The sequence below is a fragment of the Bufo gargarizans genome, chromosome 7, assembly GCF_014858855.1.
Source record: "Bufo gargarizans isolate SCDJY-AF-19 chromosome 7, ASM1485885v1, whole genome shotgun sequence".
NCBI classification, from domain to species: Eukaryota; Metazoa; Chordata; class Amphibia; order Anura; family Bufonidae; genus Bufo; species Bufo gargarizans.
In genome coordinates this window covers 38,354,367-38,379,657 of record NC_058086.1, presented here as the reverse complement: position 1 = coordinate 38,379,657, position 25,291 = coordinate 38,354,367, and the positions used below count along the sequence as shown (strand labels likewise).

The following is a 25,291-nucleotide window of genomic DNA, read 5'->3' as shown; positions in this document are numbered from 1 at the left end:
ATATTGCTGTAATTTCTATGTTTACCAGCAGGTGGCAGCAATGTGTTAGCAGGGACTTAGCTACAGTTTAGTGTTTCTGAACTGGAATAGTACATTCCAGTTCAGCTCCCCCCTCTGTGAGCAGAGTGGCTGTGCCCACATCCTGCCTCATGGGGAGAGAAGGAAGTTAGCATTAGTGTAACCCACCCCCTACTAGGGGTAGTGTGTGCGTGTAGGAGCTCCCAGATATAGGGATCCAAAGCCAGGATCTTGTCTTGGCTGAGACATTGATCATCATCCCTAGCCTGAGCCTTGCAGTCTCAGCTGGAAGAAGCAAGCAGACAACTCCAGTTCCAGAAAGAAGCATACCCTGTGAAGCTAACTGTGAGTCAAGTCCAGAGACCCAGGAGAAGCCATATTCCTTCTCAGCAAGTCAGTCCCCCAGACAGCAGAAGATAGATAGTGCAGAAGCTAAATTCCTGCCACATTACAGAGATACTGAACAGACGTCCTTTTCCTGCAAAAGCTCTAGGCACATGATAGAGCAGAAGATATATTCCTGCCACACATTGCCAATACCTGCTGGGACCAAAAAACTAATGCTGTATCTTGCTTGGATGAAAGCTTCAACTAGTAAAGACAAGTTTGAACTTTACTAAAGTCTGGCTATCAATTACTGCTGCAAGTTCCTCAATTACTCCGACTAACACCACACTCAATTTATTGCAAGTGAGCCAGGATCCAGGAGTCCAGCCGTACCCAGGTAGGAGACACCGTTGACCCTATTACTACTATCATACAGAGACATTACACCACTCTGGCATTCCTAACCTGGGGCGTGAGTTACAACATCCTTAAAGGGCCCTGTGTTAGTACCCTGCGCACGCTGAAATTGGCGTCACTTACTAAACTATAAACTATCACCTACACCTGACCTAGCCATTGCATAATTTGGCGTCCGTGTAACCGTACCACGGTCTGGCTCTATTGCATAAATTACCGCTTCCGTATTACAGGTTAACATCTCTTTTATTTACCATTTAAACATATTCGTTCTTGACTTTATTGATATTGTTTTCCTATCAAATTCTGTCACCTTGCAGTTACTACACAGGCCCTACCTGTAGAAACCTTTTAAATTTTACCACAGGGTAATCATAGAATTCTTTCTCTCTCTTTTTATTTACCGTCGGGGCTACTTGTAGTCCCAGACTAGGAGCCATAGTGTATACTACTGGGGCTTTCTTTGGGAGGGTCGATGACAGTATTTTATCTTCTGACAATAAATGCCAGTATTTATTTATGATCTTAGATATTTTTTTATATTCCTTATTAAATGGCAAAATCAATTTTTATGAATTCTCCTTATTTATTTTTTCACTCTCCTGGAAGAAAGTACTTCTATCAAGACTTTTTACCTGATTTAACGAATTGTCTATTAAACTCGATGGATATTTTTACTCCCCAAAAAAAAAATTCATGGATTCTGATTCTTTCTCGAATTGGTCATCATACGTACAATTTCTTTTCAGTCTCCGAAACTGGCTGAAAGGTACATTTAAGAGCTACCGTGGCAAATGGCAACTTGACCTCAAAATAAAACTGATTTTTGCAACATATTTATAATAAGTGCTGCACACAAATTTAAAGTCTTTAACTTCTATGTTGAGGTCTAAAAATTGGAGGTCTAAAAAAGGACTGGAGAGGAAGGGATTTCATGACTAAAATGTCAAGAAGTGAATCTAGAATGATGTATGACTTTGGGTCGTTGTTACCTTGGGGATTGAATTCAGAAATGGAAATCTTTGGCTTTTTATAGTGGACTGGGGGTAGAGCTTCACACAGTGTCGTTGCTGTTTTTTATAAGCACTGACATTGTCTGTGCTCTCCCACCGGCCCCTGAGCTCCAGTATCTTGTTTGTATAGATACATCTTTATGGAATATTTTGCATGTGTGGATGAGTTTATTTGAACATGGATAGTCTAGATTATGGAATATTGGGTCTGTATATCAGCGTGCTTATTTCCCCAGAATACCATGTGGAAAATATTGCAGATATTTTCTTTTGTTTTATGTATATTCGTTTTTTTTTATGTAGCACTATATTGTATGCTGTATATAATAATATAACTAAATAATGAATATGTAATATAAAAAACGCATAATCGGAATGGCTACATATCAGACATGATCCAGTCCCAGAGTTTTATCATAGATACCGGGAAAGCAAGATCCGGTCAATGTTTTCAGAAGATTATCCAAATAAAAAGGTTGATCATTCACAAATTTATACCACTGAAGAAACGTTTTTTTTTTTTTCGTTTTCAAAACGCATCTGGTGAAAGTTCCGATAGCGATATATTTCAAGCCTACCTGTATAAAGGAGGATCTATTAATATCTGGATTTACACGAGTGATCGCCATGAAGTAGTTTTGGCGTTTTCCAGCTACCACTCCACATGCGCATGCAAACCAACACCGCTAGCTGAAGGACAGTAAGTCCCAGCAAAGGCGAAAGGTCGGTAATATCGACAAGTTTCAGCTAGCGGGAAACCGGACTTCAAATCATATACCAGTAAGAGGCAGCGTTGTCTGATTATGTAAGTGACACTCGCATGAGAAATCTGATTGATTGATTTGCTTCCGTGCAGGACGGGGTGAACTAAACCCATGACAGGGTTAATGGTTTCAAGCTTAAATCTATGAGTTTGAATGTTTAAGATCGCTACGGACATTATTATTGATTCCTATTACTAGTGCGAGAGCTCTGCACGTATAGGAATAGAGGGACTGGGATCATGTCTATTTAGGCCATTATTTCATTGATAGTATTTGATATGTATTTTTATTAAACTGTGTGCATTTATTTGTGGTATATAGCTGGTCATTTGTTTGCTTTTTCTAATTGATAAGCTAAGTGGTTTAGTGGACCGAGCTATACCACGGTGAGCGCTTGTGTTTTTTCTTGTGTGTGAATAAAAATGAATGAGACATGGATCTGTGAGGGATTCAATACCTGTGATGACCACGTGTAATTGAATTTCCTCATGCCAGCCCCCACATATCTGCCACCACTCAGAACAAAGAAAGGTCCTTGTTTTATGTACAGTTGTGTTCAAAATAATAGCAGTGTGTTTAAAAAAGTGAATAAAGCTCAAAATCCTTCTAATGGCTTTTATTTCCATACACACAAATGCATTGGGAACACTACACATTCTATTCCAAATCAAAACGTGAAGAAAAATATATCAAATTTGGGTTGTTCCTCTAAAAAAAAATTAAGAAAATTGAATATTAGACTGTTCAAATAAAATAGCAGTTTGTATTCTTCTTTACAAACTCAAACATTCACTATATAAACTGAAAAATGTTTGAAAATGTTTCTTTCCTTTGAATTATTTTACTAATATTTAGCTGTTTCTGAGAACTGCTGTACATCTGTGTTGCATGGAGTCAACCACCTTCTGGCCCCTGTGAACAGGTATTCCAGTCCAGGATGATTGGACTGGATTCCACAGTTCTTGGTTTTGCCTCAGAAACTGCATTTTGCGTCACATGCTTCACTGTTTTGAATTCAGTGTTTGGGGGTCGTCTGACAAACGGTCTCCAGCCACTAGACCCAAAAAGAACAATCTTACTTTCATCAGTCCACAAAATGTTGCGCCATTTCTCTTTAGGCCGGTCAATGTTCTCTTTGGCAAATTGTAACCTCTTCAGCAGATGTCTTTTTTTCAGCAGTGGGACTTTGCGGGGCTTCTTGCAGATAGCTTGGCTTCACATAGGCGTCTTCTAATTGTAACATTACTCACAGGTAACTTTAGACCTTCTTCCTGGAGCTGATTGTTGGGTTGAGTCCTTTCCATTTTGGCTATTCTTCTATCCATTCGAATGGTAGTTTTTCGCTTTCTTCCACGTCTTTCAGGTTTTGGTTGCCATTTTAAAGCATTTGCGATCATTTTAGCTGAGCAGCCTATCATTTTCTGCACTTTATATGTTTTCCCCTCTCCAATCAACTTTTTTATCAAGGTACGCTGTTCTTCTGAACAATGTCTGGAACGACCCATTTTCCTCAGAATTTCAGAGACAAATGCACGGTAACCGGCATGTACAACATTTGCTGCCTTCCTTCCTTAAATAAGGGCAATTATTGCCACCTGTTTTTCAAAGAATGAATGACCTCACTAATTAAACTCCACACTGCTATTATTTTAAAAATGCCCCTTTCAATAAGTGATTGAATTACAGAGAATCAGCAGCATGCATGTCATGACTATTGGGTCTGTTGGGTTTCTATTACTCTACTACACCTGCTAGTAAATTATTTGCCATGTAGAAACATAATTTCTACCAAAAACAGTGATTGATCAGGTTAGTGATGTCTGACTGCTATTATTTTGAACACAACTATATACAGCTGCATAAAATACCTTTTCTGTCAGGTAAATGACTAATTTTGGGGCCTGTACTGGCCGACAGTAAAATTTGTATCCAGTGACCGCCTAATGTACCTCTAGCCACATCATCACAAGTTCTTTTCTGTCATGCCTAATTCTTGGGGCCTGTACTCCCGTGGCCTCAAATAAAATTTTCCTAGGCTCCAGCGGGGCACATTTTTGAATGTTTCCATTTAAGATGCATAAAAATGGTTAAAATACATATTTTTTGTGGGAATTTTTGCCAATGATCCCCCTCTAGAATGTCACTGTCCATGTTGTGGGACTATTTGTGCACTTCTAGTAAGTATTTGGAGGCTGAAAATATGACCTGAAGGTTTTTCAGTTTCGCCTGCCGGTTCGCGAACATTTGATCGTGAACGCGCATTTGCGAAACGTCCCGGCTGATGTTCGTCCATCACTATTTATCAGTATTTAAATGTGTTACAAATGCCATTATTATTATTATTTGTAATATGTAAATAAATTATTTCAGAAATCGTTTTAAATCAGGACATTTAGGGTATGACCATACAGTGTGGCTGTGCAGTGGCCGACATGCGACCATGGTGCAACAGGAAACGCACAGCCATGCATGCCGCAGCAGTATTCAACTAAGGGTGCTAATGCACATGAATGTATTTTCTTTCCGTGTCCGTAAAAAATCTGAGTCTATGTGCATCCCGTATTTTGCGGAACGGAACAGCTGGTCCCTAATATAACAGTCTTATCCTTGTCCGTAATGCGGACAATAATAGGAGATGTTCTATTTATTTGCGGAACGGAAATGCAGACATACGGAAATGGAATGCACACAGAGTAACTTCAGTTTTTTTTGCGGATCCATTGAAATGAATGGTTCCGCAATCGGTCCGCAAAAAAAAAAACGGTACGGACACGGAAAGAAAATACGTTCATGTGCATGAGCACTAACTAAAGGAGGAATTCAAAGTTTCATACAGTGGCGCTTGAAAGTTTGGGAACCCTTCATAATTTTCTCGATTTTTGCATAAATTTGACCTAAAACTACATGAGATTTTTACACAAGTCCTAAAAGTAGATAAAGAACCAAATCACACAAATGAGTCAACAATATTAGATTTGGTCATTTGTTTTTTGAGTAACATGATCCAATGACATTTCAGTGAGTGTTAAAAGTATGTGAACCTTAGCTTTCAGTATCTGGTGTGACCCTCTTGCGCAGAAATAACGGCAACTAAACCTTGGCGGTAATTGTAAATGACTCCTGCACATCGGCTTGGAAGATTTTGGCCCATTCCACATTACAAAACACCTTTAGCTCTTCTATGTTGATGGTTTCCTCCCATGAACTGCTAGCTTCAGGTCCTTTCAGGACATTTATATTGGATTAAAGTCAAGACTTTGACTTGACCATTCCAAAACTTTATTCTTCTTTCACCATTTCTTTGGTAGAACGACTTGTGTGCTTAGGTTCTTGCTGTGTCACCCACGTTCTCTTGAGATTCAGCTCACGGGCAGATGTCCTAATATTTTCCTTTACATTTTGCTGGTATAATTCAGAATTCATTGTTCCATCAATGATGGTCAGACATCCTGGTCTAGATACAGCAAAACGGGGTCAAACCAGAGAACGTTATAGCAGAAAGGATATGGCTCCTGCGAAAGTGCATGCCTGAAAGAGTAGAACAATTAGATTAATGAGGAATAAGGAAATCTCTGGATCAATGTGAGATACCGGGCTGGATCTAGCTGGTTCTTCATTACAAAGAGATAGTCATGTACTATATGATGTCTGAGTCTAATCTTTTACATCAATTATGGCATAACCCCTTTAACCCTTAGATGACTGCTGCCGTACATGTACGATGGAAGTTGTTCATTTAAATGACACTCACTGGCGAGCACAGCTGGGTTTCTGTTGTTGGGTTAATGTCTGCGATTAGCAATAATGCTGAACACATACAGTACAGACCAAAAGTTTGGACACACCTTCTCATTCAAAGAGTTTTCTTTATTTTCATGACTATGAAAATTGTAGATTCACACTGAAGGCATCAAAACTATGAATTAACACATGTGGAATCATATACATAACAAAAAAGTGTGAAACAACTGAAAATATGTCATATTCTAGGTTCTTCAAAGTAGCCACCTTTTGCTTTGATTACTGCTTTGCACACTCTTGGCATTCTCTTGATGAGCTTCAAGAGGTAGTCACCTGAAATGGTCTTCCAACAGTCTTGAAGGAGTTCCCAGAGATGCTTAGCACTTGTTGGCCCTTTTGCCTTCACACTGCGGTCCAGCTCACCCCAAACCATCTCGATTGGGTTCAGGTCCGGTGACTGTGGAGGCCAGGTCATCTGGCGCAGCACCCCATCACTCTCCTTCATGGTTAAATAGCCCTTACACAGCCTGGAGGTGTGTTTGGGGGTCATTGTCCTGTTGAAAAATAAATGATGGTCCAACTAAACGCAAACCAGATGGAATAGCATGCCGCTGCAAGATGCTGTGGTAGCCATGCTGGTTCAGTATGCCTTCAATTTTGAATAAATCCCCAACAGTGTCACCAGCAAAGCACCCCCACACCATCACACCTCCTCCTCCATGCTTCACGGTGGGAACCAGGCATGTAGAGTCCATCCGTTCACCTTTTCTGTGTCGCACAAAGACACGGTTGTTGGAACCAAAGATCTAAAATTTGGAATCACCAGACCAAAGCACAGATTTCCACTGGTCTAATGTCCATTCCTTGTGTTCTTTAGCCCAAACTAGTCTCTTCTGCTTGTTGCCTGTCCTTAGCAGTGGTTTCCTAGCAGATATTCTACCATGAAGGCCTGATTCACACAGTCTCCTCTTAACAGTTGTTCTAGAGATGTGTCTGCTGCTAGAACTCTGTGTGGCATTGACCTGGTCTCTAATCTGAGCTGCGTTAACCTGCGATTTCTGAGGCTGGTGACTCGGATGAACTTATCCTCCACAGCAGAGGTGACTCTTGGTCTTCCTTTCCTGGGGCGGTCTGCATGTGAGCCAGTTTCTTTGTAGCGCTTGATGGTTTTTGTGACTGCACTTGGGGACACTTTCAAAGTTTTCCCAATTTTTGGACTGACTGACCTTCATTTCTTAAAGTAATGATGGCCACTTGTTTTTCTTTACTTAGCTGCTTTTTTCTTGCCATAATACAAATTCTAACAGTCTATTCAGTAGGACTATCAGCTGTGTATCCACCTGACTTCTCCACAACGCAACTGATGGTTCCAACCCCATTTATAAGGCAAGAAATCCCACTTATTAAACCTGACAGGGCACACCTGTGAAGTGAAGACCATTTCAGGTGACTACCTCTTGAAGCTCATCAAGAGAATGCCAAGAGTGTGCAAAGCAGTAATCAAAGCAAAAGGTGGCTACTTTGAAGAACCTAGAATATGACATATTTTCAGTTGTTTCACACTTTTTTGTTATGTATATAATTCCACATGTGTTAATTCATAGTTTTGATGCCTTCAGTGTGAATCTACAATTTTCATAGTCATGAAAATAAAGAAAACCCTTTGAATGAGAAGGTGCGTCCAAACTTTTGGTCTGTACTGTACATTTAGCCCTTCAAATGCCATAGTCAAATGTGACCATGCAATGAAAACATCATAACACCTGGCCATATCAATCAAAGTGTAGAGAATGCGGCAATTGCAGAGAGAGAAGAGCCTCTAGGAGTAATGGCAACACCCCCGTTGCTCCTAGAGGCTCATTTGCATGTAATAAAATTTCCTATTTCTCAGCAATGCGGGCACATATGAACATGGGGGACCAACACAGATGCCTTCAGCTGCCAAGAGCACATGTAACAGCTCAGCCAGTTTCATAGGTGCAAATCTGATGACAGATGCCCTTTCAGAGCAGCAAGGAAGCATATAACAAGATGTCTTTGGTTGGGAATGCTCACAAAGGGAGCGAAGAACGAGGGTAAAGAATGGGGAGAAAGGGGAGAAACCAACTATTTTCCATCCCCTGACTGGCACTGTGTGATGATGTCGGGCAAGTAGTGGCAAAATTTATTTTTCTTCTTTTTCTTTCCCTCCAGCATACATAAGCCTTTAAAATAAAAGCACATTATGGTTAAAGTAATATATTCTTTTTGAAAATCTGAATTCCTGCCACCTACTACTCTATAGTGTAGGTTGTTTGGGAAGCGTCTGTGAATTTAAAGCAAAGTGAAGCGGCTCTGCAATATGACAGCCAGATGAATATAATGTTATAGTGCAAGTGACAAAATATCAAAACTGTTTGACCTTTTCTTATTGTATTCCAAGCTGGATACGGATTGATCACCATAAAATTCATTCACTTTCCTGCATCCTAGCGTGTGTTCTGCTTTACTCTTATCATACTGTATATATGTGAGTGTTTGGCAAATAAATGGACCTCAAGCTAAAAGAAAATAAAAAAAATGTATGTGAAAATTAGCCCGGATAGAGCTTGGCTTTTGCAAAGGTTCTCTTTATAGCTATGGCAGGAGATGAATATTTCCAGTGCACGAGAATGAAGGATACGGTCAAAATTGATTATATGCCTCTTCGTAAAGGCCACAAACAACTTATATACTGACGTCAGCAAACTACCCGTTGCCTGAGGCCTGGCGGATCAGTGCAAAAACAGATGCAAAATACCCTTGTGAGAAGAGAAAATCTTTTGCCAGTAATATACACTGATCAGCCATAACAGCACTAAGAGCAGATACTGTATTGATTACCTGGTGACAATGGCACCTGTCAAGGGACGAGATATATCAGAACTGCAAGTGAACAGTTAGTTCTGGAAGTTCAAGTGTAAGGCTACATTCACATGAATGGGAAAACCGGCTGTGTGGTGGCCATTTTCAGAACCTATAGAAGTCTACAGGGCTATTCATGGCCTGTATTTGGTACATATTTGTTTTCATGGCCAGATGGACCCCATCAAAATCAATAGGTTCGTATTTAACAGAAGTTCACACATTTCATGTCTGTTAAAACCAGGCACACTGTGCAAGAAAAAAGTGCTTTTCAGGGGTTAAAATAGAAAAAAGAACCTCATTCACTTGAGCACAAGGGAACACTCACTGTGCAATGGAAGGAACAGGACCTGAAGCTCCCAGGGTTGTATCGTCACATGTGCTGGGAACGTCCAGACCCAGCGGTCTGACGACAGTACCCAGATCAGCCCAAGGAAGGTGGTCCCCGCTGTTACTGCCTACTCCAAGATCTCTAATGTCAGTGGTGGTGAAGGTGACGATGATGACGTGTCGATGGACGTCACATGGGTGCCCACAAGAGAGGATGAGGAAGGGAGTTCAGAGGGAGAGACGGAGCAGCAGATAGGGAGGAGAAGGAGGAAAAGCAGGCAGAACTCGCAGTGCATAGGAGGCAAAAAGCAGACTTCAAATGCATCTGGAGCGAGCCATCCACCATGCACGGTCACATCTTGTGCTCCCAGGACGCCGGCACATGGTTCCGCAGAGTGGGCTTTTTTTAACGTGTCAGTTGCTGACAGTGTTGCCATCTGCAGCCTGTGTTGTCAACGCATAAGTCGCGGTAAGCCCAACACTCACCTAGGGACGACCGCCTTAAGAAGGCACTTGGCCTCCCATCACCGAGCCCAGTGGGAGCAATGCCGTCAGAACCCACAAAGCCAAACTCCCGGAGATCCACGTCCTCCCTTTTCTGCTTTTCCTCTCTCCTCCCATTTGTCCTCCACTCCACCTTCCACCGTGCCGTCGTCGCGTTCATCTGGAACAAGGCAGGCTTCCATGGGCCAAATGTTCGAGCGTAAAAAAATTATGACTCCGGATAACCCTCTTGCCCAACGGCTGACCGCTGGTTTGTCGGAACTGCTAGCCCGCCAACTACTGCCATATAAATTGGTGGCTCGAAGACCTTTAGAAAATGTGTGGCCATTGGCACACCACAATGGAAGGTCCCCGGAAGGAAATATTTCTCCCAGAAGGGCATCCCTGAACTATATGGCCACGATCAGCGGCAAGTGAATATATCTCTGGCACACAGTGTCGGTGCCAAGATACATCTGACCACAGACACATGGTCTAGCAAACACGGGCAGGGAAGGTACATAACTTTTACTGCCCACTGGGTGAACCTTCTGACGGCCTTTAAGCATGTAACCCGTGGATGCCCCACGATTGATCCCCACGATTTGGTGTTACCGCCATGGATTGCATGCAGGCCTGCCTCTTCTTCTCCTCCTCCTACTCCATCCTCCGTCTCCTCCTCAGCTGACTCCTCCTTTTCCACTGCTACCGCCTCTTCTGCTTAACCCCCCCAGCTCCCCAGAACCTATTTGATGTGCCAGGTGAGATATTGCCATGCTGTGCTGCGGCTGTTGTGCCTGGAAGCCAAAAGCCACACCGGTCCTGCACTCCTTTCAGCTCTGCGGTCACAGGCCGATCAGTGGCTAACCCTGCTCAATTTGACAGTTGTGGTGTGCGACAATGGTGCCAATCTGCTGAGCTCGCTGAAACAGGGCAAAATGACACATGTCCTGAACTTAGTCGTGCAGCGATTTGTTGCCAAATACCCCCGGGTCCAGGACGTCTTGTGGCAGGCCAGGAAAATCTCTGACCATTTTAGAAGATCTTACACGACCATGGCTCGCCTTGCTAACGTTCAGCGATGACACCATCTGCCCGACAGACGTCTGATTTGTGACTGCCTGACACGCTGGAACTCCACCTTGTATATGCGTGATAGGCTGCTCCAGCAGAAACGTACCTTTAACGACTACCTGTACGAACTCTGCGGCAGGACAGGTTCTGGGGAGCTTTTTTACCGCGCCAGTGGCTGCTCATGCGCGACGCATGCAGACTTCTGCGGCCATTTGATGAGATCACCATACTGGTCAGTCGCAGCCAGGGCGCCATCAGTGACATCGTACCTTACGCCTTCTTTCTGGAACATGCATTGCGTTGTGTCATTTGATCAAGCAGTCGAGGAGCAGGAAGATGAGGAAATTGCAATGCTGAATTACCAGGGGGGGCTACTCCATCTGAGACAAGTCAGCAGGAGTCTAAAGAGGAGTCAGAGGAGGATGGTGGTGGGGGGGAGGAGGAGGAGCAAGAAGAGCAGGCTTTAAACTTTTTGGGGATCCCTGGTGTTGTCCGTGGATTGGGGGAGGAGATTGAGGACGTCATTCTCCTGGGCGATGAGCAGGAGCCAGGGCGCTCCACCACTTCCAATTTAGTGCAAATGCTGGCCTTCATGCTCCAGTGTTTGAAGAGAGACCCCGTATAAAAAGCATAAAGGGCAAAGACCTGTACTGGCTGGCAACATACTTAGACCCCCGGTACAAACACAAAATGGTGGACATGTTACCAGCATCACAGAGGGCTATCAGAATGCAGCATTTCCAGGCCTTGCTGCGAGAGATGCTGCATTTTGCTGTTGCGGGCACTGGCAGAGGAATTTCCACCCACAGCGGAACAGGTGCGGTTACCAATCCTACCGCACCTGCAAAAAGAGGGCGGTTTGAAGATGTGTTGGTCACTTCGGATATAAGATCATTCTTGCAGCCAACCCATTGACAGCCGCCCTCCGTATCCAGCCTCAGGGAATTCCTAGACCGACAGGTGTCTGACTACATCAGGTTAACGGCCGATGCAGACGCTCTGAGAAGCGAGGAACCCCTTGACTACTGGGTGTGAAGGCTTGACCTGTGGCCAGAGCTGGCACAATTTGCCACGGAACTCTTGGCTTAACCCTGGTCCAGTGTCCTGTCCAAAAGGACATTCAGCGCAGCAGGGGGGATCGTTACCGATAAGCGCACCCACCTAGCTCACGACAGTGTGGACTACCTCACATTTTTTAAAATGAATGAGGCATGGATCTCGGAGGAATTCAACACCTGTGATGACCACGTGTAATTGAATTTCCTCATGCCAGCCCACACATATCCGCTACCACCCAGAACAAAGAATTGTCCTTGTCTTATTTATACTTTATACAGCGGCATAAAAGTCCTTTTCTGTCAGGTGAATGCCTAATTTGTGGGGCCTGTACTGGCCAACAGTTACATATTTATCCTGTGACCGCCTAATGTACCTCCAGCCACAGAATCGAAAGTTCTGTGCTGTCAGGCTGACAGTTACATTTTTTTTTTTATCTCTAGCCGCATAATCACACCCCTGTCTCACTCCTCTGCCTCTCATTATGATGGAGTATGAACAGCATTCACCAAGGACCTTCTGATATCACAGGGTCAAGTGACTGTGCCCCCCACCCCGTACTGTGCCCCCCACCCCGTACTGTGCCTCTCTATACCCTGCATTGGGCCCTCTTACCACACCCTGTGCAGTGCCCCTAGTAATTCCCTGTACTGTGCCCTCCTATACCCTTTTATCCGATCACGGTATGGTGGTGTTATCCGGTCACTGTACAGAGGTGTTATTCGGTCACTGTATGGCGGTGGTATCCAATATCTGGATTGCCATAACTGTATCCCTTTCTGTGCCAACGCCATCCTTTTTTAGACCTGGCATGAGCATCATAAATTTGCAGATTGCGGTGCTAAGGACCTTTGCACCACAATCTGTTTCAGAAATACGCCTAACATAGACTGATTTCTATATAATAAATGACCACCTAATGACCAGCAGGGCTGGACTTGGGCATACTGGAGACTTGGGAGCTGTCAGGACTGTGCTGTAGGGTTAATGCAGCAGCTGAGCTTTCTCTTCCCACCCTGGAAGCACAGGAGCTGTCTGGGCTGTGCTGTGATGTCTGCACAGAAGCAGGGCACACTTCTGTCTGTGGAGATCTCTCAGTCTCTCCATCTGCTGCCCATGCTGCTCTCTCCAACATGGCTGCTGCTACTCTTCCTTCCTTAGCAGCCTTTCCCACTGGTGCCCCTGCTATTGGAGTGCTCATGGGATTTGTAGTCCACTTTACCTCAGAGGAATCAGCACTAACGCCTGCTGCTGTGAGTCCCTGCTTGTAATTGACAGCCACACCATCCACTTAGACCCGCCGCTTCCTCTGCAAGGGTTATTCGACTAATGTATCACTATAATACAAGTTCAGGAACAAGATTGATGGTGCATGGACCGCTTGATACACTTTTCTTTAGGAAGGTACATATGATCAAGCAATACAAAAAAAACTGACAGATTAGTCACTGACTGGTAAAGGAGAAGGTCGTCTTAAGAGTCCCCCCTCTTTCAGCGAGTGGAAAGGGCAACTTAGAGCAATGGTCAGATAGATGACATGTGCCCTATACCCCTATCAGATAGGGTAGGGAGAACCTGCCCCAACTGACCTACTCCGCACCCCTGTCGGTGCCATGCACCACCCCCAATACCTGAACTAAGTATAGCACAGTAGATCAGGTTTTCCTGGTGTGTTCATTTAAATATATATATATATTTTTTTACAGTTATGTGCACATGCATTCAGAGACTATATGATGATCATCCATAACATTAAAGGGGTTATCTGAGACTATGAAAATGTCCCCCATATGCCAATTTTCAAGAACCGACTGTTCACTTGCTGCTTAATATACTGTATTTTACCGCTTGACAGGTGTGACAAGATAATCCATGTTATTCACTTTATGTGATTTTAATGTTATGGCTGCCGGGTATATAACTTGATCATGCAGCGTATACACAGAAGAAGGGTGCATGGGGGGGGGGGGGGGGGCGGCGCAGTGCACTCACACATGAATTACAGCTCTGCAGTAAAGCGTCAACTAGAGATTCATGGATTTCCCAAGGTTTGGGGTCTGGTTTGGTTGAATTGACTTTAAGATTAGCCCTTTCAATGCCAATACAGCATTAGTGGTGTCAAAGTGACAGTGACATACAGTACAGACCAAAAGTTTGGACACACCTTCTCATTCAAAGAGTTTTCTTTATTTTCATGACTATGAAAATTGTAGATTCACACTGAAGGCATCAAAACTATGAATTAACACATGTGGAATTATATACATATCAAAAAAGTGTGAAACAACTGAAAATATGTCATATTCTAGGTTCTTCACAGTAGCCACCTTTTGCTTTGATTATTGCTTTGCACACTCTTGGCATTCTCTTGATGAGCTTCAAGAGGTAGTCACCTGAAATGGTCTTCCAACAGTCTTGAAGGAGTTCCCAGAGATGCTTAGCACTTGTTGGCCCTTTTGCCTTCACTCTACGGTCCAGCTCACCCCAAACCATCTTGATTGGGTTCGGGTCCGGTGACTGTGGAGGCCAGGTCATCTGGCGCAGCAGCCCATCACTCTCCTTCATGGTCAAATAGCCCTTACACAGCCTGAAGGTGTGTTTGGGGTCATTGTCCTGTTGAAAAATAAATGATGGTCCAACTAAACGCAAACCAGATGGAATAGCATGCCGCTGCAAGATGCTGTGGTAGCCATGCTGGTTCAGTATGCCTTCAATTTTGAATAAATCCCCAACAGTGTCACCAGCAAAGCACCCCCACACCTCCTCCTCCATGCTTCACGGTGGGAACCAGGCATGTAGAGTCCATCCGTTCACCTTTTCTGCGTCGCACAAAGACACGGTGGTTGGAACCAAAGATCTCAAATTTGGACTCATCAGACCAAAGCACAGATTTCCACTGGTCTAATGTCCATTCCTTGTGTTCTTTAGCCCAAACAAGTCTCTTCTGCTTGTTGCCTGTTCTTAGCAGTGGTTTCCTAGCAGATATTCTACCATGAAGGCCTGATTCACACAGTCTCCTCCTAACAGTTGTTCTAGAGATGTGTCTGCTGCTAGAACTCTGTGTGGCATTGACCTGGTCTCTAATCTGAGCTGCTGTTAACCTGCGATTTCTGAGGCTGGTGACTCGGATGAACTTATCCTCCGCAGCAGAGGTGACTCTTGGTCTTCCTTTCCTGGGGCGGTCCGCATGTGAGCCAGTTTCTTTGTAGCGCTTGATGGTTTTTGTGACTGCACTTGGGGACACTTTCAAAGTTTTCCCAATTTTTCGGACTGACTGACCTTCATTTCTTAAAGTAATGATGGCCACTAGTTTTTCTTTACTTAGAATTTGTATTATGGCAAGAAAAAAGCAGCTAACAGTCTATTCAGTAGGATTGACTGGTCCACGGTGATTGACCATGTGATTGGAGCATGTGATCTGACGTCACCACAAGTCCTTTAGCCGGTAGTTCATCATTAAAGAAGTAAAGAAGAGACCGGGAACTACGCGATCAAGAGGAGAAGGTGAGTTAATTTTTTATTTTATTTTTAACCCTCAATTGACCACCTACTAAGCATTCTGTATTCAGAATGCTATTATTTTCCCTTATAACCATGTTATAAGGGAAAATAATACAGTGAATAGACTGTCACTTTTGTGAAAAAGCCCAAACTTTTGTGAAGAAGTTCAGGTTTGGGTACCAAACATGCGCGATTTGTTTCACGCGCGTGCAAAACGCATTATAATGTTTTGCACTCGCGCGGAAAAATCACGCATTTTCCCGCAACGCACCCGCCTCTTATCCGGGCAAAAAATATGACGCCCGTGTGAAAGAGGCCTAAGGCTACTTTCACACTTATGTTGTTAATTTAGGTACTGAGATCCAGCAGAGGATCTCAGTACCGAAATTAAACGGATCCGTTTTGATTTTGCACATCAGGAGGCATCCGTTCCGTTAGGATGCGGTTGTTTGAAATCAAAATGGTAAAAAAAATGATACGTCACTAAATGCATTGAAAGTCAATGGGTGACGGATCAGTTTTTGTTTTCAGTGCCGGATCCATTTTTTTTCCTCATTTTTATGACCGGACACAAAACCGCAGTTTGTAGCGGTTTTGTGTCTGGTCACAAAACGAAATGCTGCCAGAACGGAAGACGTCCTGATCCTGAACAGATCTCTTTTTTTTTTTATTTAGAATGCACGAGGACCAAACGGAAATGTTTTTTTCCGGTATTGAGATCCTCTGCTGGATCTCAATACCGGAGAACAACAACGTAAGGGCTCGTTCACAGGACCAGGCCGTTTTTTTGCGGTCTGCAAATTGCGGATCCGCAAAAAAACTGATGCTGCCCGTGTGCCTTCCGCAATTTGCAGGACTAAACAGGAGGCCCATTATAGAAATGACTATTCTTGTCCGCAAAAAGGATAAGACTAGGACAGGACTCATAATTTTAGCGGGGCCACGGAACGGAGCAAAGGATGCGGACAGCACACATCTTTTGCCGACCCATTGAAATGAATAGTTTCGTATATGGATCGTATACGGAACGCAAAATACATTTGTGTGAACGAGCCCTGACACTGGGTTTACACCTGAGCGTTTTCCTACGCGCTGTAAAACGCTAAACAAGGAGAAACCAATGCTGCCCTATGGGAAGGGTTCACACTTGGGCGTTTTACAGCGCGTACGATCGCGCTGTAAAACGCCCGACGCCCCAAGAAGTACATGAGCTTCTTTGGGGCGTTTTGTCGCGTGTTCCCGTACATAGACTTTCGGGAACGCGCGACAATGGGCGTTCGCTTGTCTCTGTATGCGCGATTGTAAACGTCTGTGCAATCGCGCATACATAGCGCTCCATCGCGAACGCTCAGGTGTGAACCCAGGGTGAGTGTGAAAGTAGCCTAAGGCTGACCAATGACCTAAACTGAAATAAAAAAAATAGGGCTCATGTATCAAGATACAATCATATGTAAACAAAGTTGGATACGTGATGCTTCATTATAAACATTGATCGCAGGCCTTGTTATAACCGATACATTTTATGCAAAAAAATTAAAAATAAATGGTACATTTCAAAATTACATTTTGTCTCCATTTCCTTTTTCTACTCCTTCGATGGCAGAGAAAATCAACCTTATCTAAAAACGATTATCTCTGAAGCCCGCTTAATTATTTATCTGCCCTCTGGTATTAGAAAAACAAATATGTATGGAGACGCCACGCGTTCGTCTATCTGACGAAAAATGCATTGAAAATACTTAAAACTACGGATCCGCACACTGACGGTTATGAAAAAATAACACATAATGCATATGGAGGCGACGAGCTCTTCTGAAGCCTGAGGATTCCAACCCTCCTCCCCTGCCCAGCTCCCCTCCCCCGTCCATGTAATGCGTCTGTAATTCCGTATATTCTTGAGATATGACAGCGGTATAATCCCTACCCCCTGCTGATTCGAAGCAGCCGGGCTGCAATGCTCTGCCTCCGAGATATACAGACACATTACACTTGTCACCGCTATGAGAATCATTTGCAAACTGCCAGTTGTAAGAATTGAACTGTAACCAAACTGTGAGCCTGCTGTGCGCTACAGATGTGTGAAAATAAAAGAAGTCTTGCATCGGAGGCATTCTCCTGGTAACGCTAATGTTCCGTAACAAACTTGCTGTACCGGGTGACAGCGGGCGATGGATCGCACCGCACAAACTTGTAACGTATTACATCATTTGAATTTTATTCCGCTTGCAATGAGAGGCCCGGTCGTAAATGTTAAGTAATCACGGAGACGCTACATGTTTTCAATTACCAACCTTCTGTCAGGTTACCTGATGTTTATTAGTCTCACAACGCAAAAGTCTGTTTTCAGAATACATAGAAAAGTACAGACCTAGCGGCAGACACTGATTTTACATGAATTAACTGCTTTGAACTATGTTCTCTTTCTCGATTTTGGGTATTGTGGGACGTGGCGCGCATGATGAGCTTGCCATTTCGTGCAAGCGACGATCGATTTGCAATGGGAACGGGAATCATTTTGCAGGTGTCTAGACCGACGGATTCAGCTCTGCTACATCTGCGCCTGTTGGTTTTTGGCACATTCTTCCGTACACAGGCAGCTGGTAGGTGCCTCCACTTTTTTAATGAGGTCCTCTGATGACACTTTGGGGTTAGCTTGCCAGTCCTCCAGTCCCATGGCTGATTCTAAGAAAAGAAAATATATCAGATGAGTCGTTTTCATCTCCGAGTCATTTATTTTGTGGGTAAGAAAGGTTATGTATGTTTTCCTTTTCAGAGAGGTTTACATGATATTTTCAGATGGATCTGGGATTTTTAGCTTGTAATTAGTAAATGGGTGGTTTTATGGAACTACTAGATTATTGTATATCCTAAAGCCCATCTGTCAGCAGATCCTTCCCTATGACACTGGCTGACCTGTTACATGTGCACTTGGAAGCTGAAGGCATCTGTGTTGGTTCCATGTTCATATTTGTCCATAAAACAAAAAAATTTTTAATATATGCAAATGAGCCTTTAGGAGCAACGGGGGCGTTGCCATTACACCTAGAGGCTCTGCTCTCTCTGCAACTACTGCCGCGCCCTCTGCACTTTCATTGACAGGGCCAGACAGTGAAAACATTATAATGTCTGACCCTGTCAACCAAAGTGCAGCCTCTAGGTGTAATGGTAACGCCCCCGTTGCTCCTAGAGGCTCTTTTGCACATATTAAAGGGGTATTCCCATCTTCAGTTTTAATACTTACCTTTATCCAGCGCGACGTCCACTTCCTGGATTTGGCTGGGCTTGAGTGACATCTTCTCCCGGCCAGGCCTCGCTTGCGCAGAAGACTGAAGTTTTTCTCCCGGCCGGGCCGCGCAATGTCCTGAACGCACACGCACGCCGCGCATGCACCATGGTGACTTATTCCTGGCCTGTATAGTACAGAGCCGGCGTGCGCGTTCGCATCATGGCGCATGCGCGGCAGCATGCGCGTTCAGGACATTGCACGCCCCGGCGAGAATCTTCAGTCTTCTGCGCAAGCGCGGCCCAGCGGGATTCGACAGGAGAGGTGGCCGCAATGATTTGACAGTGATCATTTTTCTAAATACATTTTATTACCCAATTCCCACCCTTTTTGAGAAAATAAGTCCCCTCTTACCTGATGTTGTCTTTCGTCTCCCCTCGTTACGGCCACCTCTCCTGTCGAATCCCGCTGGGCCGCGCTTGCGCAGAAGTCTGAAGATTCTCACCGGGCCGTGCAATGTCCTGAATGCGCACGCTGCCGCACATGCGCCATGATGCGAACACGCACGCCGGCTCTGTACTATACAGGCCAGGAATAAGTCACCATGGTGCATGCGCGGCGTGCGTGTGCGTTCAGGACATTGCACGGCCCGGCGAGAATCTTCAGTCTTCTGCGCAAGCGCGGCCCAGCGGGATTCGACAGGAGAGGTGGCTGTAACCAGGGGAGACGAAAGACAACATCAGGTAAGAGGGGACTTATTTTCTCAAAAAGGGTGGAGATTGGGTAATAAAATGTATTTAGAAAAATGATCACTGTCAAATCATTAACAGATTTAACAGTGATCATTAAGATGGGAATACCCCTTTAATACATCACTTTTCTCAGCAATGCAGACACACATGAACATTGGACCAACACAGATGCCTTCAGCTGCTAAGTGCACATGTAACAGGTCATCCGGTGTCATAGGTACAAAACTGCTGACAGATGCTCTTTAAGGGCTTGTTCACATCTCCATTAGAAGCTCCATTTGGGGCCCCTGTCGCAGATTCTATCAGAAAGACCAGACAAATAATTCCCGCCTGCATCCCCTTTCAGTTGACGCTTTCCTTATGAACTTTCATTCTGCAAGCCCTAAGGCTACAATTTTTGGACGCAGAATATGTTTGTCACAACTCACAACCTATGGGTATGGTTCCAGGTGCAACCCCACACAGTACGTCAGTCGTGGTCAAAATAGCAGAACAATTAATCATCTATGGCTGTGGTCAGGGTGGAGAGACAGTAGGAGCTATCAGAGGGATCAATAATCCCTTTTGACAGCTGCCCTCATTCAGTGGGCTCAGAGGAGGCTTACAGGGAATAAATTTAGTATACGAGGGTAGAGACATCGCTGCTGGAATGAAGCCCATTACTGGCGGTATTTCATCAAAGCTTCTAGCAGACCGGCTGGTGGCACCCGTCCTGCGGACTGTAATGGCTGCAGTTTCCAGCAGACAGATATTTTAGTGTATGTGGAAATGCAAATTATCCTTTAAATGTCAAGGATTAGAAAGCAGAAAGTAAATGTTGATGTCACCCCCCCCCCCCTTTAATATATGTGACTCTATAATCACAGCACCCAGCGGCAGGCTGTTGCTGCACGGTTGATGTCACCTACAGCAATGAATCACGCCGCGTGCTCCGTCTCTCTTTACTTGTGTCCCAGTTTTTACACTTCAGTACCCTTGTCTTGTCTCTCTCCTCCCCTGTATAGGAGAATAATGAAAGCACCTAGATACACTATGCAGCCTAAACCCTCACCCTAGGGGTACACACTGAGTCACTAGGGGGGGCTCGCACTGTCCGTATGGGGTCGGCACAGTGTCTGATCACAGCCTTGAGGTACTTTATGGGGTCCCAAAACACTGAGGGCTGAGGGGAAAATGCTGATAAAAGGCTCCTACAGATGCAATGTAAATTAATCATTGTCAAAATCACCTCAGAGGAGAAGATTGCGATGGCGCTGTGGCTTGCGCTGTTAGGGAGGTAATGTCTAGCTGACTAGCTCTGTTAGGGAGGTAATGTCTAGCTGACTAGCGCTGTTAGGGAGGTAATGTCTAGCTGACTAGCTCTGTTAGGGAGGTAATGTCTAGCTGACTAGCTCTGTTAGGGAGGTAATGTCTAGCTGACTAGCGCTGTTAGGGAGGTAATGTCTAGCTGACTAGCTCTGTTAGGGAGGTAATGTCTAGCTGACTAGCGCTGTTAGGGAGGTAATGTCTAGCTGACTAGCTCTGTTAGGGAGGTAATGTCTAGCTGACTAGCTCTGTTAGGGAGGTAATGTCTAGCTGACTAGCTCTGTTAGGGAGGTAATGTCTAGCTGACTAGCGCTGTTAGGGAGGTAATGTCTAGCTGACTAGCTCTGTTAGGGAGGTAATGTCTAGCTGACTAGCTCTGTTAGGGAGGTAATGTCTAGCTGACTAGCTCTGTTAGGGAGGTAATGTCTAGCTGACTAGCTCTGTTAGGGAGGTATTGTGGATGTCATTGGTGCATAATGCTGTGCTAAATGTGTTATCCTGGATCTATCACTGATACAGAACACTGTGACTGGCTGAGTTATGGGGGTACTGTTATTATAACTGACACAGGGTGCCGTGGCTGGTTCTGTTATGGGGGTACTGTGGTTATCACTGAATTAGAACACTGTGGCTGGCTGAGTTATGGAGGTACTTTGACTATCACTGACATAGGATTCTTCGGCTTTCTCTGTTATGGAGGTACTATGACTGTGACATAGGATGCTGTGGCTGGCTGTGTTATGGGGGTACTGTTACTACAAATGACATAGGATGCTGTGGCTAGCTGAGTTATCGGGGTACTCTGACTACAAATTACATCGGATGCTGTGGCTGGCTGTGTTATGGGGGTACTGTTACTACAAATGGCACAGGATGCTGTGGCTGGCTGTGTTATGGGGGAACTGTTACTACAAATGACACAGGATGCTGTGGCTGGCTGTATTATGGGGGTACTGTTACTACAAATGACACAGGATGCTGTGGCTAGCTGTGTTATGGGGGTACTCTGACTACAAATGACATAGGATGCTGTGGCTGGCTGTGTTATGGCGGTACTGTTACTACAAATGACATCGGATGCTGTGGCTGGCTGTGTTATGGGGGAACTGTTACTACAAATGACACAGGATGCTGTGGCTAGCTGTGTTATGGGGGTACTCTGACTACAAATGACATAGGATGCTGTGGCTGGCTGTGTTATGGCGGTACTGTTACTACAAATGACATCAGATGCTGTGGCTGGCTGTGTTATGGCGGTACTGTTACTACAAAAGACATTGGATGCTGTGGCTGGCTGTGTTATGGGGGTACTCTGACTACAAATGACATAGGATGCTGTGGCTGGCTGTGTTATGGCGGTACTGTTACTACAAAAGACATTGGATGCTGTGGCTGGCTGTGTTATGGGGGTACTCTGACTACAAATGACATAGGATGCTGTGGCTGGCTGTGGGGGTACTGTGACTATCACTGGTATAGAGCTGTGGCTGGCTGTGTTATGCGGATGTGGAGGAGAGATTTACAGCTACATCTAATGGGCACTATGGCTACCTATGATGGGGCAATGTGGCTGCCACTGAGACATGCCGTCTTTTGTAGATCGTTATAGGGCACTGTGGCTGACATACTATTTGGCTACAGCCTCTTCACAAAGCTACAGATACACAAGTCTTGACTGGAAACAGTCAGCAATCCTGTCAGATACACCCCAACAGCTCGGTTTAGCACACATTGCAGTTTGGGTGTAGTTTTAACACCTGAGAGCAGCTTATGAAAGTGTCTGAAAGAAAACCTGTCTTTGTTACCCATAGCAACCAATCACAGTGCATCTTTCATTTTTCAAGAGTAAAATATGAAATGAAAGCTGCACTGTGATTGGTTACCACGGGTTTGTCTTTCCCACAGTTTCATAAATCTCCCCCTACTGGGCCTCATCTATCCAGTCCAACAGTTAAACTGTCAAAGCAACCAATCAGAGCTCGGCTTTCATTTTTCCACAGCAGTTTAAGAAATAGAAACTGAGCTCTGATTTGTTGCTATGAGCAACGAAGACTGTTTTACTAAATGAGGCCCATTTTCTTTTGCCAAAACTGGAATTGAATTAAGTCCTTCACACGTCTCCTTTCTCATGGTTTTAACGAGAAGAAAACAAACAAAAACAACAACAAAAAAGTGCCAAATATTGCAATGCCTGAATGTACATGATCGTGGTGTGTTTTGCGGTCCGCAAATCGCGGATCCGCAAAACACGGATGGCGTCTGTGCACGTCCCGCAATTTGCGGAACGGCACGGACAGCCTTTAATATAAATGCCTATTCTTGTCCGCAAAGCGCGGACTACAATAGGACATGTTATATTTTTTTAGCGGGGCCACGGAACGGAGCAACGGATGCGGACAGCACACGGAGTGCTGTCCGCATCTTTTGCAGCCCTTATTGAAGTGAATGGATCCGCATCCGAGCCGCCAAAACGGCGGCTCGGATGCGGACCAAAACAACGGCCGTGTGCATGAGGCCAAAGTCCATTGTTTGTTGGGTGTAAAAACTCTACTTCCCAGAATTCAAATCACTGGTGTTGAGTGAAGCGAGCTTCAGATGCTTCATCCAAAGTCGCTTCGTTCAAAACTTCCGAATAATACTGTACGGAGATCCGACTCGGTACATTATTAGAATGTATGGGCTCTGAGGAGCCGAAGTAAGTTATTTACGAAATCGCACACCCCTTTGTTGAATAACTTCAGTAGTTAATTTTTAAATTGGAAAACCACTTTAAAACTTGAAACCGAACTCGGCTTCGGTTCCGACTAGTACCTTGTAACCAAAGCCGAGTTCAGTTTCAAGTTTTAAAGTGGTTTTCCAATTTAAAAATCAACTACCGACATTGTTCAACAAAGTCACGTGCGACTTCGCAAATAACTTACTTCGGCTCATCGGAGCCCATACATTCTAATACTGTATAGAGAGGAATCTCCGCATAGTATTATTCCAAAGTTTTGAACGAAGCGACTTCGAATGAAGCATCCGAGCTCGCTTCGCTCAACATTACAAATCACCAATCTCTCTGCAGGAGTAAACGGTGCCAAAAATGCGCAAATCTTCAAATGTCCCAAAATTACAATCAGCAAAAGTAAGAGGTCATATTCACCATAGAGTTTAACTCCTTAATAACCAGTCTGTTTTTGGGCCTTAATAGTGACCACACCATTATTTTTTTTTTCATTTTTTTCATTGTCACGTTCCAAGATCTTTAACGTTTTCATTTTTCCACCAATATAGCTATATTAAAGTTAGTTTTTTGCAGGACAAGTTGTGGTTTTCAATGGCAGCGTTTTGAGGTACACATAACTTATTGATTAACTTTTATAAACTTTTTGGGGGTAATGGGGGAGAGAGAAAAAAACAGCATTACCATAACTTTATAGTGTTTTTACTTTATAAAATTTGCAGCATTCATTTTTTTTTTGGTCAAAAATAACATGTCAACTTCATTCTCTGGGTCAGTACGATTACAGTGATACCAAACATTTTACTAATCTTGCACAATAAAAAAAAACTAAAAAACTAAATAATATTTTTTTTTTGTATTACCACATCTCAAGACCCATAACTTTTTTTTATTTATCTTTCTACAGAGCTGTGTGAGGGCTTGATTTTTGTGGGATGACTTGTAGTTTTCATTGGTATCATTTTGGTGTACATAACACTTTTTAACCAATTTTTATTTCGTTTTTTTTGGGGGGGGGGGGGATTAAGCAAAAAACAGCATTTTTTAAATTTATTTTTTAAACAGTGTTCACTATACGGAAAAATGACATGCCGATTGTGTAGTGCAGGTTTTTACAGACGTGGTGATACCCAATATGTGGAGGGGATTTTATTTTAGTAATTTTTTCTATTGAAATTTTTTTTTTCACTGTAAAACTTTTTTTTTTATGTGCATAAAAAGAAGGCAGCCTAGCCTAATTGACTGCCATAAAATAATGGCTTATTGGTGGCCACTAATGGGTTAAATCAACTTTATGAAGCTGAAAGACAGAAAACTGAATGTTTTGGTGCAAATCTACTCCAGCTGCTACTTAACCAAATAGCAGTTTTTAAATTAGGGGTATGCAAGGCCCACCCCAGAAGCGCACCAAACACTCAGGGCCACTCATTTATGGGTGGGGTTTACATAAGCCCAGACAATTTTTGGCCCAGGACAGTCTCTGACAATTTGAGACTTTTGGCAACTTTGTAGTAGGCAGACATTTTATTTTCAGACTTTCAGGGAGGCCTTAATGCGCCAACTACAGGTACACCTCTTAATAAATTTAGTGCAAGCCATTCTTAATAAAGATAGGCCATTGAGCCATCGAAGAAAGCTTTGAGATTTCAGCTCTGAAGCCAACAGAATTGTGAATGCCA

The 25,291-nt window shown here is 44.0% G+C and overlaps 1 protein-coding gene across 1 annotated transcript in view; it reads right to left on the bottom strand.

The window, feature by feature from the left end:
• Positions 1-17,088: 17,088 nt before the first annotated feature.
• Positions 17,089-25,291, bottom strand: part of LOC122943587 (vitellogenin-1-like) — a 120,582-nt gene continuing 112,379 nt past the window's right edge. Inside the window, exon 32 of the mRNA XM_044301448.1 lies at positions 17,089-18,289. Coding sequence (XP_044157383.1) covers positions 18,156-18,289 — 134 coding nt within the window. The 3' untranslated portion in view covers positions 17,089-18,155. The remainder of the gene's footprint in view (positions 18,290-25,291) is intronic.